Source organism: Fundulus heteroclitus, chromosome 2, assembly GCF_011125445.2.
Source record: "Fundulus heteroclitus isolate FHET01 chromosome 2, MU-UCD_Fhet_4.1, whole genome shotgun sequence".
NCBI classification, from domain to species: Eukaryota; Metazoa; Chordata; class Actinopteri; order Cyprinodontiformes; family Fundulidae; genus Fundulus; species Fundulus heteroclitus.
The window spans coordinates 30,839,964-30,855,084 of record NC_046362.1 but is presented as its reverse complement, the minus strand read 5'-3'; the positions used below and the strand labels follow the sequence as shown (position 1 = coordinate 30,855,084).

The following is a 15,121-nucleotide window of genomic DNA, read 5'->3' as shown; positions in this document are numbered from 1 at the left end:
ACTGGGAACCTTTAGGACAGACACCAAATGTTTACTTTTGAACTGCTTCTGATGGGAACCACTGCAGCGGCAAACATCTGGACTGACATCATTAGTCTGTCACAAGCGTGAGGCGACAGATGCAGCAGAGGCTGGTTGAAGAAGGAAGGCTCGGCTTTATCATCCACCGTTTTAGTCGCTGAGGAAGTTTTGCCCAAGCTGGAATCTTTTTAGGACAAACTACAACGTTTTGATCAAATGGAAAAAAGGAAACAGTGAACCTTTTATTTATAATCACACATAAAAACAAGATTTATACACAATAGAGTCTGTTGCTCTGATACGACCGGGCGACGGTCACGGCTGAACGTCGACAAGCTTCCTCTTGCGGTAGTTGAGGACCAGGCCAGAGGCGGTGAGCTGCGAGGCCTGACCCTTCTCCCAGCTCTGGAAGCCGTTCAGGCCGTTCTGACCGGACCTGAACAGAACCTTCTCCAAGCAGTCCAGCCGTCCCACCAGCACAGATGTGTCCTCGTTGTAGGCGTTTTGGGAGGAGTCCATTGTCCGTCTGAAGCGGCCGATGAACGTCTGGAGGGAGGACAGTGTAAACGGGGAAAGATGGACGCAGAAAAAAGGTCAGAGGGTTGCAGTTACGGATTTTTAATCCAACGTTTGGCCATGTTTTTTTTTGACAGCAGGTGAACCGGCGGTGAACTGTAAAATTTCTCACCTTCAGTCAATGCTGTCAAAAGCTTAAAACTCGACAGTGTGGAAGGTGGCGATGGTACCTCAAAGTAAAATCAAATTTATTAAATCATGGTTGGTATAATGAAAAATTGAGGCCAAGGCTGTGCAGGTCAGTCAAAGTCAACCTCACCACTCTCTCTCGTCCATGTCTTGGTGCTTAGTCATGTTGGAAGAGGAGGAGGGGGGGGGGGGGGGGGGGGTCATCTCCAAACTGTTCCCACGATGTTGGGAACATTACATTTACCGAAACGCCTTCGCCTGCTGTAACATTCAGAGTCCCTTTCATGGAAGCAAGGGGCCAAGCCCAGCTCCTGAGAACGACCCCACACCAGAACCCCGTCCACCAAACTTTACACTTGGCAAGATGCACTCAGACAAGTACGGTTCTCGTGGCAAACGCCAAACCCAGACTCGTCCATCAGATTTCCAGATGGAGAAGTGCGATGGATCACTCCAGAGAAGGCGCCTCCACTGCTCCAGAGTCCTGTGGCAGCGGGCTTTACACCACTACACCCGAGGCTTTGCACCTGGTGACGTACGGCTGGGATGCAGCTGCTCAGCCATGGAACCACCATGAAGTATGTGTCTGAATGTAGAGGAATTAATTGGTAATTTTTATACTTTGTAAGTATAATAATTACTTTGAATCACTTAAGAACTTTCTGGGACATTGAGAAGCTGGACTTTACTGGAGAGAAATAAATAATTTCCACCAGGGTGTTGACGAACTTCAAGAGAAGTGAGCACGTCTTCGATTGATGTTGATTTATTTCCTTCATGTAAACAGGAGGACTTGGTTGTTGATTTTTTTTTTCACTGTTTATAGTTCCACATATGCTTTAAAATGAATTTTCATAATAAAAAGTAGTTGTCAGAAGTTTGGAGATCTGGTAGTGATTGACTCTGCAGAAAGATGGACACCTCTGCACACTATTTGCAGGCCAACAATGACCTTAACGACTCCCCATTACTAAGGGAGTGGACCTGTTTCGGTTTAATTTGCATGTTATCTAAGCCATTACAAGGCCTTTGTTGGGCAGTACTATAAAGCTTGGAACTCCACACTACTCCAGACATTTTGAATTGAGAAAGCTTTCTGGATGGGAAGCGAAACATCTTCAAACTCTGGTAAAAAGTCCAGTTGTGTCTGCACACTATGCGCCTCTGTCTGGCTACATGGCCGACCGTGTCACGGCTGAGCTGCTCTCGTTCCCAACCTTTTCCCGTTGTTATGATACCACTGACAGCTGACTGGGGAATATTTAGGAGTGAGGAAATCTATCGACAGGCAGCATCCTATCACAGAAGGAGGAACACCTGAAAAGTTTGGACATCTTCTCATTCACCGGTTTCTCTTAATATTCATAACTACCTCTGGCAACTCTTCGAGGAGCAGTAATCAAAGCAAAGAGGGGTTACTTTGAAGAATCTAAAAATATAAAAGATGTTTTTCACAATGTTTCGTTTGCTACATAATTCTACACACATTGTCTTCATTATGTACTTATAATGTAGAAAGTAATAAAAATTATGACAGGTGTGTAACAGTGATACAAGCAGCAGTGCAGCATGCTTTTGTTTGAGATCGCTGCGCCCTCTAGTGGCGGCGACGGTCAGTAACGCTGCCTTTTGATGTTTATAGTTTAGAAAAACAGCAAACATCTGACCTACTACTCTCATATAATAATTATCCTTTATAAGCTTTTTGAGGACAAACCAATTATTTCATAAAACACAGTGTTTAGTATCACACCTTTTAAAATCTGACCTAAATGTCTAATTGCAGGTTAAATTGAACACAAATTGTTCATAAACTGCCTGCACTGAGACTGAAAAATTAAGATGCCAGCTGTTGTTGGCAGCTAATAAAGCTCGCCCCTGCATACTCTTGTTAAATGCTCATTTAATGAAGAAACTAATTCGTTTCTGCATTTGTGAGAGGTAAGCAGGTTTGTCGCTGCACCTAAACATCAGGCACACTGTCGCCATTTATCTGCAGAGACGTGCCGCCTTGTTTTAGATGAAAAGGAACCCTGGAAAACGACGTCTAATCTGTGCACCAAGGACACATGTCTAATTAAACGTGTTTATTCTTGATCAGTGTGGGTTACTTTCATAAACCGATCCGCCCCAGCAACAGCTGCAGGGTCCTCCTATCCTCTTGTACCTGCAACAGAGTCTTTGCGATGTCAGGGTTTTCTGGGTTGTCAAAGTGGAGCATCTGGGATCCCAGGCCGTAGTAGTAGGGCCCCATCTTATGCAGGTCCACCACGTTAGGGTCAGCTGTGAACACGGTCCTCCAGCCCTCTTTGTACACTTTGGGAAGCTCCACAGACAGCACCTTCCTCTTCTTCTCATACAGACCCTTGGAGAGCCACAGAGGAAACTCCATCTTTGTACCCTGAAAGGAAAGAAAGAGCCCTTAGATTGGGTGGGGTTGTATTGGATGTGCCTCGTTCCCTAGTTTACGCTGATGTGTTTGTGTTGGAGAACAAGCCTAATGCAAAAACCTTTAGAAGTTTTCTAACCATTAAAGATATCAGACCATTCATTTTCAACACTGGCTTATTTCTGAGCTGGATTAAAGGGAGGTTGAAGTCTTTCACTGCAGTTAAAAGGCGCCATGACATCACTGTATAAACCATTACATGTAGTTGATATCGCTGCATATATCAATTGTCCAAAGAATTTAATAAAAAAAAAAAATGACATTGATTTGTTGTTTTGTCAGGCCAAATGTCCCTCCTCAGTAAAAGGGTTGGGAGCGGTAATGATATGCAGCTCTACCAAAAATAAATATAACATAAAAGCACTTTGCATTGTCTCTGTACTGAATTTTGCTAAATAAATAAATTTGCCTTGCCTTGCCTTACCAAGTCGACTTCACCCTGATTGGCTACAACCATATTTGGAAAATAACCTACGTAGAAAGACAACCTGTTTTCTGTTCTGGTCGTTTTGGAGCAAAGTAACAAAGCTGATCGACCCTGAGCAGGTCTGTTGGTATTCACTTTTGACATTCACAGCTTCATCAGCACACAACAGACCACATTATACCCCCAAAACCTTTGTTGTCATGGGCAAGAAGCAGGGTACACATTGAGTCCATCAAACAGATACACAGAACTGATAACCAAGGCCGACTCGGTCCCCAATTATCTTAATTTGTATGTTTTGGATGGTTGGAGTGTCAGGAAGAAAGACCCAGACATACACAGAAAAAGCAGGCAAATGCCCCCCTAGACAAAATTTTAACCTTTGACCTTCTATCTACTAAGCTACAGTGCTAAATATTTGATCCACTGGCGTGGAGACACGTTAGATTTATGAAACACTCAAAAAGACAAAACAGTAAGGATCTGGAATTTGAAGGCTTAAAGTTAAACGTCTGTAAAGAGTAACTGTTATTTGATTAATTTTTTTGATGTTTTAATTAACCGTGCCTCTCACCCATTGACAGCTGGAGATAGGCACCAGCGCCCCTCGCGAACCCCCCCCCCCCCCCCCCCCCCCACCCCCAACCCAAGGGATAAGCGTTTTGGAAAATGGATGGATGAATGTTTTATTTAAAGCTTCATATTTACCTCTTCTATAAACTTCTGTCAATTTTGCAAAAAAATAAATAAAAAATCAGTAAAACAAAGAGTATCATTCTTACTTCTACTTTTTATCAGTATTTTAACCATCAACAACAGCTTTTGTTGTCAAATGGTATATTGCTATACAGCTACCTTTTATCATATTTTGTCACCTTTAAATGTTTCAAATCAAACAAACTGTGTGTCAAAGATAACCTGGATAAATATAATATGCAAATTTGAAAATGAAAGGTGAGAACAAACTATTCAAACCAACATAGCACTATGGTAAACAAATAAAATATATTTTTCTAAATAAATAGTTGTAATTCCTTTGCTTTGGATGCAAAACCTATTTTGATCAAATAACATGCAACAACTTCTATTTATGTACTTTAGTCGTTTAAAAAAAAGTTGCCAAGATAAGAACTGACTGATGATCTCAAATAATATTTTAAAGATCGGTTTATCTCGGTGCATCTCTAATAAAAATAAAACGTTTAGTACCACGACCGTATTATATAACATATACCTAGTTTAATTTTTTCACTTAATTTGTTTTCAATGTTACACTTACATTTTGAGTATGTGTAAAGAGCCCAAATTTTATTTCGCTGTCCAAATAAGCTGTGTTTTGATAATAAATATAACGTAAAATCATACCAAATATGCGCCGAATATACAGATGAGTCGAATTTATTCTTAAACACCCAAAATGCATTTACCAGACAACCAATATTTAGTTAAAATCGACTAAAAATTGTTAAACACAAATGCTGACTAGAGCTTGGCGAGACGTTTAGTTGCATTCCACTAGAAGGTACATTTAAAGCTCATCTACTTTTAGGGAAAAAGATCTGACAGGCAGTGATATAGAGATAAGTGCTCTGTGGGGAATTATTGTAGTTTTTAATTCAGGGAAGCGCACTGACCTCCGAAATGTCCTGTGAGTCACTCGACTTCTCCAGGAATCCAAGCCGTGGGAAGACGCACTCCGTCCGGACAGGTAGCCTCTCCTGCGAGAGCAAAATGTCGTCGAGAGACAGAAAATTCTCCTCCATCCCCACGCCAGGAGTTACGGGAAAATACGACTGTGTGTCCATGTCTTTAAACGTGACACCAAACACAAACAGTTAATGGAATAATACCAGTGAACCTCTCTCCGCTCTCACAGCGCTGCCATTACACTTCCTTGTTATTGGCGCCAGGACAGAAGAGCCAATCAGAGCTTGTTTTTCCTCTTCTTCTTGAGTTTTATTGGTGCGCATTACCGCCGCCAAGTGTTGAGGAGTATAGATCGGAATGGCAATTTATTGAGACTTAGACTTAGAGACTTAGAGACTTTCTTTATTGTCATTTTGTATACACAGAGTGCATACAGAACGAAATTTCGTTTTCACACTGCTCAGAAAGATTGCAGTAACTCTACAGGATACCTGACAGTGAATTACAGTACAGGATAAAGTGCAGTGATAAATCGCAGTCACTTACAGGATAGTTTCAATTGACTTCCGGATAAAGTGCAGCAGTGAACAGTAGGCAGATGAAAATGTAAACAATGTAAAACAAATGTAAACAAATATGCAGTAAGGAGCTGCAGTGATTTAAAAGTAGACACTTGCATTGTAAACAGTTTTGCAGTACGTTTCTGGGTAAGGTGCGGCAGCAATTTTGCAGGATACGATGCAAATGTGCAAATGTGCAAATCAGCGAGTCGAGTATGGTACACAGTCCGTTTTTATACTTCAGCAGTTTAGCAGTTCAACAGTCTGATGGCAGCAGGGAAAAAGCTTTTGCAGAACCTGGTGGACCTGCAGCGGATGCTGCGGAACCTCTTTTCAGAGGGCAGCAGGGAGAATAGTCTATGGTGGGGGTGTGAGGGGTCCCTGATGATGTTACGGGCTCGAGACACACAGCGCTGCGATGAAATGTCTTTAATGGAGGGAAGAGGAGCCCCGATGATCCCTTCTGCTGTCCTCACCACTCTCCTCACGTTCTTCCAGTCGGAGGCACTGCAGCCTCCACACCACACAGAGAGACAGCTGGTCAGAATACTCTCTATGGTGCTTCTGTAGAAGGTCGTGAGGATGGGCGGGGGCAGGCGGGCTCTCCTCATCCTCCGCAGAAAGTACAGTCGCTTCTGTGCCCTCTTCACCAGTGACGTGGTGTTCACAGTCCAGGTGAGGTTGTCCGTGATGTGCACCCCCAGGAACTTGGTGCTGCTGACCACCTCCACCGCTGAGTTGTTGATGACCAGTGGAGCATGGTGAGGCCGGTTTTTCCTGAAGTCGACGATGATCTCCTTGAAGCATGTTATAAAAAAATATATATTCTTCCAGTTAGACCTGCTGTTACAAATTATTGCAATAAATATTGATAGCATCAATTTTCTGAATTCTTTTGTAAAATGTTGACCATATCATACAAATGTTGACCATAATTTAAATTTCACCTTGCTGAGATGTTCAGTTAAGTGTTTTCTTTCTTCCTCATACTGCTAGCAACGTAACACATGTTCCACCGATTTTTTTTTTTGTCCACAACAGAAACATCTACCTGACATATGCAACCTTTCCTGCAGTCTCTCTTAGTAATGCCTCTAAATTCTGTTTTACCTAAGTTGCCATCGTGTCAAAACATATTTTTGACCCATCCTTTGTTTTCCTATTTACTATTTCATTTAATTTCTTCATTATGTCTGCTCATATCCACAACAAAGTAACAGTCATACCCCCTTATGATCCCCCCCCCCCCCCGACAAAAGTGGATCCTCATGCCCATCAAAGTAATATTTATTTATTTATTTATAAACATTTATTAGAGGATCAGCCCCATGAGATGAAACATCTAATTTTCATGGGGGTCCTCAGTAACATATCCAAACAATGTAGAAAAGTAAAACAACAGAGTAGATACAATATACAAGATACAAGAAAAAAAAATAATTTCAATTTACACAGATATTCTTATTTTTATGAATGACTTCTTGATTTTTATTCTAAAATTTCATTTTCTATCTAAATAATAGCATTTTGAATAATCTCTTAAAGTAACCCAGGTCTGTACAGTGATGCAGTGGGTAGCACTGTTGCCTTGCAGCACTAAGGTCCTTGGTTTGAGTCCTACCCTGGGTCTTTCTGCATGGAGTTCACATGTGATGGAAAATGATGTTTGTTCTGGAAAATTTATTAATTAGATTCTTTCTGGGTACTCTGACTCCCACAGTCCAAAAACATGTTATGTTAATTGGCCTCTCTAAATTCTCCGTAGGTGTGAGTGTGTACGAGTATGGTTGTTTGTCCTGTTTGTCTCTGTGCTGCCCTGTAATAGATTGGAAAACTACCCAGGATGTACCCCGCCTCTCACCCATTGAATGCTGGAGATAGGCACCAGCACCCCTTACGACCCCATGAGGGATAAGCGTGTTAGAAAATAGATGGATGTTAAACTAACCCACCTAAACTTGGTACCAACTGCTTTTTCCACCTGGAGTTCGCTGATGTAGACTACTGTGGATGTAAAGTTGAAAGAAGCAAAAAAAGGGACAAATCAAAGAGGCATATATATATATATATATATATATATATATATATATATATATATATATATATATATATATATATATATATATATATATATATATATACACACATAATATTATATAAACTACTCATTAAACAACAAGTATACAGTTTACTTCTAGTTCAAAAATACTTGCTATTTTATGTATCCAATTATTGATAACTGTAATATTAGTACTTATAACAAGACAAAAGACAAGCGTTCAAGAGAGGTCCAGGTATAGGCTCTATGTTATATTTTAAACACAAGTTAAAACAAGTTAAAACCTTTTTCTCCACAGAAAGCTTTTAATATTAAAGATTATATTCAAATGTGAACAATAGACTATATTGTAAAAAGAAAAAATCTTATGTTTGGCAGGGCAAATTGAAATGGTTTCTTCCTAAGAAGACTGATGACCTGAACAGGTTCATTAGGAACATATAGAAGGAACATTTTTAAAGAATCAGTTATAATCAAATGATTGCAAAGTTCGCAACATAATTAAGAAAAATCAAGACAACTCTTACCATTTGACTAAGAATTAAGAAAGTCAACTTATCGTTATCTTTTGGGATGGATTGCCTGGACTGAAGTGTGAGCAGGAGTATAATGTCAAAGCGTTCTGACAACTGTGATGCTAGCAAGGTATAAATATTTCCTGTTTCGACATTTATGGGAATAGAATGCATTGTTTTTAGCTGAAGACAAATAAAACACTGTTTATAAGATCATAGCAGATTTTATCAGTTATTTGATAAATATAATACATTAGGCCTTTCTGCCTATTTAAAATCATGTGCAATTATATTGTTGACCATTGGAGGCCAGACTATCACCATAAAAAAAAGGGTGACCTTGTAACTGCGTTAAGCTGTAAGCAATATGGTAAAAGTAATTTTATTAGTAGCATAAAAAGGAGGCACAACAAGTAGATAAAACTTGGACAGTAAATTCAACCTTGAATTTCCATCATATTAATATGCAGCGCTTGTCTCAGTGGCCTCACCTTCTCTCTGTCACTTCTGATGATATTCATCAGCTGATAAATGAAGAATGACAGCAAGTCCAAACTGTAATCTTGTATTTTCCCCTCTGTCAGGGTAAAATCGGTTCGCAAATCTTGACGAGAGGAAAAACAGGTCAGTCATTTCTCTTATTTTGACATTGTTGACTCTTAGACGTGTCCTTCAGACTGCAAGTAAAAGTCATCAGATATTGGTGAGTAAAAGCTCAAAGATTGTCTGCAAAACATAGACAAGTAGATAATAAATGCAAAGTCTTAATTCAGTGATTTTTTTACTCATTAAATAAATACACTCAAACCAAAGGTTGAAATGTTTTTATATTTTTCAGTGTAGGATTATATTGCTGCTATAAAATCTTTTTGATCATCACCACCGGGGTGCTTGTAGGAGTGTGCTGTAACAGCATTATGACTACAACTGCTTTAATATTAAATGGAGAATAATACAGAATGAAAGCTCCATTGGGACAGAGAGGTTTGTAGCGAGTTGAAAACACTTTCAAAATCCATTAAAGCTGCATCAGATGCTGTAAAATTACACCATGAAGTGGCTCCTGACCAGGACATGAAACTGAAATCATGCCTTAAGTTTTTTTTTATATGACACTCCTCCCATATCAACCAGGAATCAAGCCTTGTGAAGGAAAGCAGGGAAGTGGTCTCAGAGTCCTAGATCTACATGTAGAGCTGCATGTGATGTTTTCTCCACAGACGTTGATTTAAAGCATTAAGGCATATTTCAAGAAAGTAAAAAGGCTGCTATTACCTAGTTTTCAATGTTACTTTTTACATTTTGTTAATAAAATTTGAGACAGCCATTTATTGTATTCACAAAAAATGATGCTGACATTTCAGCCAAACTCCAGAGGTAGTTATTCTTACCATCTCTTTCTGTTGGACAAAAGGTCTGAACACTTTGAAGATACTCTCTCTGTATCACTTTTTTGTGACTGATCATTTAAACTATTGTGCTTTCTAAAAACCGTGCAGAGTTGCTCTAAGCAAAAGTACTATTTTTGCATTCCATCTGGCTCGGAAATCGTAAATAGGAGCTGAGAAAGGAGTAGACCCGAGTAAGAAGCGTTCAAGTTTATAGAGTTGGAATATATATTCCAATATGGCGAAGGCCAGGAAAACTGTTGTTTTGTTCGTAGTACATCTCATAAACGTCCATTGAAGCTGTACTTTCCACGTCCAAACACAACTTTTAATTTGCTTGTGTCACTGTTGCAACCGCTACATGTAACATTGATTTTAGATACATTCTTACAACTGTTTGTTGTAAAATAAACATATTTTTATCACAGCTTACTGTCGTTGATGCGAGGAGCTACTATTTTGGATCAGATAATCAGCCTTAAAAAATTTCTCTGACACTATATTTGGAAAAGTCCAATTATAGTGGCCGTTAGTTGATGTTTGCCAATGGGAAGCTGGGATTTCTGAGTTCCAACTGCGAATGTAATGCAGCATATTAAAGGAACTATAAGTAAGATATTCACTATAAAATCAGCCTAAATCATTCTAATTTGTCACCTGGGATGAAAGTAACATTCCCCTTAAACAAGCGGCTGTCTCCCTCAACAATCTCTTAGTTAAGTTTTTCTCTTTTTTCTTTCAAACCTAGAAGTATGGTCCGGAACGACTTTGGTTCAGAGTGTAGCCTGTGTTTACTTCCTGGTTCCTGAGCCAATCATATGAGAGTTCCCAACACAGAGCGAGGAATTTGGTATTTTATCTTGGCAAAGGAGCAGCAGCTTGCTAACATGGAAGCCAGGAAGAGAAGCGGACCAGAAATAGAACAGAATGCAACATCTTATACTTGTCCTGTGGAAGAAAAAATTCACAACAGCAACCAAACATTTTAAAACGTCATATCAGATTGTTGTGATTGGCAAGCTGTTGTACTGATTTGGGCCACAAGGTGTCAGTATTACTTATAGCTCATTTAATGTACTTTTCTAAAAGTCGGTGGGAATTCTGGGAAATGTAGTGGATGACTGAAACAAACTGAAAGTTGTTACCAAACATACAAATCTTAGAAATAACTCCAGTAAGGCGCTGACTCCACTGTGTGAGTTTCTTTTGTTGACTTAAAACGGTTCATTTTCCTCAAACACACATGCATTCATCTTGCATTTGAAACCAGAGGGGGAAAAAAAACTGAAATCACTCTTGTCATCTAGCACAATTTATTCCACCATTTGTTTACAGTAGCTTTGTAAATGCAGTTTGTTTGTACGTTAATTCGTAGTAGTCTTCACACATCAGCTCTTGGCATTCTGAAGAGTGAGCAACACCTCACATGATTGGAACATTAAACAAATATTGTTAAATATGAACAAATGAATAAATAAGCCCCGTTCAGCGGCTCCACAGTGGAACAACAAGAGTCCTTTTTGAGGGTCCGAGTGCCTCGTGTCTCCAGTCGCAGACAGATAGATCTGTTTCCAGCAGAAACTCAAAGTGTGGGGGGGGGGGGGGGGGGGGGCTGACTGTAGCAGAGACTAAGAGGCCTCTTTTGATTTGCAAACACACATGCACAAACAGTCGTGGAAGGATTACGAGCCACCAGACCAACTCGTGAACTGTGGAAGGAGAAGACGACCGAAAGAGTCACAAAAATTTCCCTTTAATTTTGCAAGTTTTTGAAGAAAAATGTATTTGCTGGAAGAACTATATGATTAAATATGGATTTGTTTTGTCTTTGTGTCTCCTGGTTTTTGTTTATCCTTTTTAAACTTTTGTAAATATTTGAATCTTTTTTTTCCAGCTGTTTTTTTATTCACGCTGAGTGCTGCTGTGGTTCTCTAGTGGGCTTTTATGTTCTATTTTCACCCTCTGTGGGTCAGAGTACGGTACAGGTCATTTTGTCCATTTGCCGTTTCATTCTTTTTCAGATTTGGATATTCTGCACCCAACCTTTTAGGGTACAAAAAGAAGCCATTGTCATGGGACTTTTTGTTTCAACCAAACAACCTTTTGTATCCGCTTTCAGGTCATTCAAGCAAAACTAGTACATTCTCAGATATAGAAACAACACAGGGTCAAGTTTAATGGGGACTAAATCACAAGCTGACACCAATTGGATGCGGTGACCATGGGCACTCAGATTTGACCTTTCACACGCAGGTGTCTCCTCCAAACAGCTTGAATAAATCCATGACAGCAGTATCATTATGGCCCTCAAGTGTTGTGCTCCAAGACGCTGTCAGGAACGCCAGGGTTTCAGAAAAGCTTTTCAATGAAATTCATAATTAACTCCTAATCTGTCCCGAGTTTAGACACAGCCTTCAGTGGTGATGCTTTAATAGTACTACTATTAATAATAATGTTAGCAATCGAATTCTTTACACCACAGTTACCCTTTTTAGAATTGACACAGGGTGTACTTTCTTTTTACCTAGACTGTACGGAGGGTGAAACCTTCCTAGATTAGTTGTACATTATTATGTTTTTCTTTTCCTGTTTACTGTCACTTATCATATTATTTATTTTGTTTTTATTTTGGTTATATGTTTCATTGTCTCACTATTCAATTTCATCCAACTTCGTTGCTGCACTGTTGTTCATTTTTATATGACTGTAAAGCACTTTGGCTACCTTTAGCTGTTTTTATCGGTTTGAATTTAAAATGTGAAGTTGTTTGGTTAGGTGGCCTGAGGTACAGGCAGACTATGCAACTGCTTAAGGCCCCCCTGTGGGATTAGGGGACCCCAAGGGAGATTCAGTTTTTTTCAAAGGACATGTTGACAATGTGTCAGTTGTATATATTATAAATATATGCATGCATATCATTGTTGATTCTTTTTAATGGATAACAGATTTATTTCAGCAAATAAGTTTAAAATGTACTCTAACAGTCATAAGTTTGGACTCACCTTTGTCGTTCAATGGCTTTTCCTTATTTTTGACTTTTCTACATTGCAGATACACAGTGAAGACATCAAAGCTATGACTCAAAAATATCAAGAATTTTACATCAAATGCAAAATTGTGAAATAACTCAAAACATCTTGTATGTTTTGACTGAAATGGTTTTCCGACTGTCTAGAAGACGTTCCCAGAGGTAGTAATAAAAATAAAGACAAACCATTGAATGAGAAGGTGAGTCCAAACTTTTGACTGGTAGAGTAAAAGTCATGTATGATACATATTATGAAAAACAGATTTATTGGAGAGAGAAAGTTATATTTAAATCATTTGTTTGTTGCTTACTTGGACGTTATGACCCAAGGCTAATGAAAAAAAAAATAAGTTAGTTCCTTAGGCAACAACAATATTACCTACCTAAAAAACTAAATTATTAGGTTTGGAAAGGTCCAATGATATGCTTGGACGTAGCACTGAACAGCTGTTTTGCAATAACCTTCTTTAACAATGTCCCTCTATGCCTAACTCTTGGAGAATTTAATCACAGCCTGTTGGACAACTCTGAAGCCAACAGTCTTTGTTTGTGTCGTTTGCCAAAACATAACATTTTCATATATAAAAAAAGCTTTATTTTTATTGGTTTTGTTTAATATGGGGATTTTCAAGTATACTGATTTTATGATTCTTTTTAATCAGCTGTAAGCAATAATTATCAAAAATAAATGAAACAACTGAAATACAGTGATGAATCCAATTAATAAATCAACCGAATTGTCTGAATTGTGAGTGGGCCCAAATGAGAAACTTCTTACAGCCTCTGTGGCTCTTTGGGTCTTCTGCTCCTGTACCTGGCTGGTTCCACTCAGCAATCCTTCCACGCAAACAGTCATATGAAAGGACACAGTCTCGCACTCGCTCTCACTCCAGAGTCTCTCTTTAAGAAATGACTAATTTTTACATGAAAAATCTGGCAGATCTGATAGAGAAAAACCGAGAGAGGTTACAAGTGAAATTTACAATATGTCATGTTGCTTTTCTGCAGCTGTAAACATTAGCAAAGTAAAGGGAGGACTGCCAGTCACACACACACACACAGGGAACATCTAGACTGTAAACATTTCAATACAGAGACACACACACAGCACTGTCCCAGTCAGCCCTCTACAACGAGCCTTCATACACGCACACACGCACACACACACACACACACCCGCACACACACACACACAAAGCTTCAGCAACCTGTTACCAATCCACACACACACACACACACACACACTTATCACACACCTGACACTGGAGCATCCCAAACACACACTTTAAGGGCGTAAACTACACCGCTTCCTGCTCCTTCCTCCCTCCCTGTCCGGACTGAGCATGCTCAGACCGCCCCTCTCCACCCCCCCACACACCCAGTCTAAATTCAGACCAAGCAAAGCGAACACACGGGACAAGCTGACATGCCAGTTCCTCTCTTTCTGCTCAGGTGTGCACAGACCGGATCTGAAAAGCATTTTATGTAACCTTCGGATGTAATTATTCTGGCGAGGAAGGTACGCAGAACTGAGGCGGGGACTATGAAAGAGGAGCACTGTGAGGCAGTCTTTTATGAGAGATCACCAGGCTGGAGTCCTGCTTGTGTGAGAGGAGAAGCCCACTGAATAATGTACAAGTCTGTTTGCAGATTTCTGCCTCTTCCTCACCTTCATCCTCTTGTGGTTCCCGTTTCCTCCTCCTCCCGCCCACCCTGCTCTGCTTCCTCTCCGCCACCCAGTTAAGGCCATGGAAGGACTGGACACAAGTTACAGACGGGCCTGGACCCAGAGACGAGATAGGAGGCCCGTTAAGACCTGAGCATCTCCGGGGGGGCGGCCATGCTTGCTTTGGAGAGGAGGCAGGAGAGGGTCTGCCTTGTATGCAGTATCGTCGTCAGGTTTTTAAAATGAAAAGCTTAACAGAGGCCCTTTAATGCGTGATGGTTGGACAGTCACACTATTCTTTTTGGTTCAGTTTACAAGGAACAGTTGTCTGATAGGACTATGGATTCCATCACGGCGAGTATGTGGTGATCACTTTGATTGTTTCATCAGATTTGGTAGCGTCTCTGTCCAGATGTCCATGGCAGCAACCTAGTATGTCCTGGAGACAGAGAGCAGAGGGACATAACATGGTTTGCACATTTATTACTGACATTTTCAGCAACTGGACACTGATGTCACATTATAATGGATGGTCAAAAGATATAAACCTTAACCCTATAACTCCAAATGGATAATTTTTGCTGCAAATATCTCTGCGATCTCTACTTCTTGAACAAAGTCAGTATTTTTCTGTGCATACAATTTACAACACACAA

The 15,121-nt window shown here is 39.9% G+C and overlaps 2 protein-coding genes across 2 annotated transcripts in view; both read right to left on the bottom strand.

Moving 5' to 3' along the window:
- Window positions 1–238: 238 nt before the first annotated feature.
- On the bottom strand, window positions 239–5,525 carry LOC118556196 (DNA replication complex GINS protein PSF3-like). The gene is made up of 3 exons (XM_036124893.1): window positions 5,237–5,525; window positions 2,894–3,127; window positions 239–567 (listed from the first exon to the last, which is right to left on the bottom strand). Exons 1-3 carry the CDS (start codon window positions 5,405–5,407, stop codon window positions 337–339), a joined length of 636 nt encoding a protein of 211 aa, XP_035980786.1. The 5' UTR covers window positions 5,408–5,525; the 3' UTR covers window positions 239–336.
- A 6,396-nt stretch (window positions 5,526–11,921) lies between these two features.
- Window positions 11,922–15,121, bottom strand: part of LOC105929592 (E3 ubiquitin-protein ligase znrf1) — a 62,889-nt gene continuing 59,689 nt past the window's right edge. The window contains exon 5 of the mRNA XM_012867444.3: window positions 11,922–14,904. The gene's annotated coding sequence lies outside the window, so the exon portion shown is untranslated. The remainder of the gene's footprint in view (window positions 14,905–15,121) is intronic.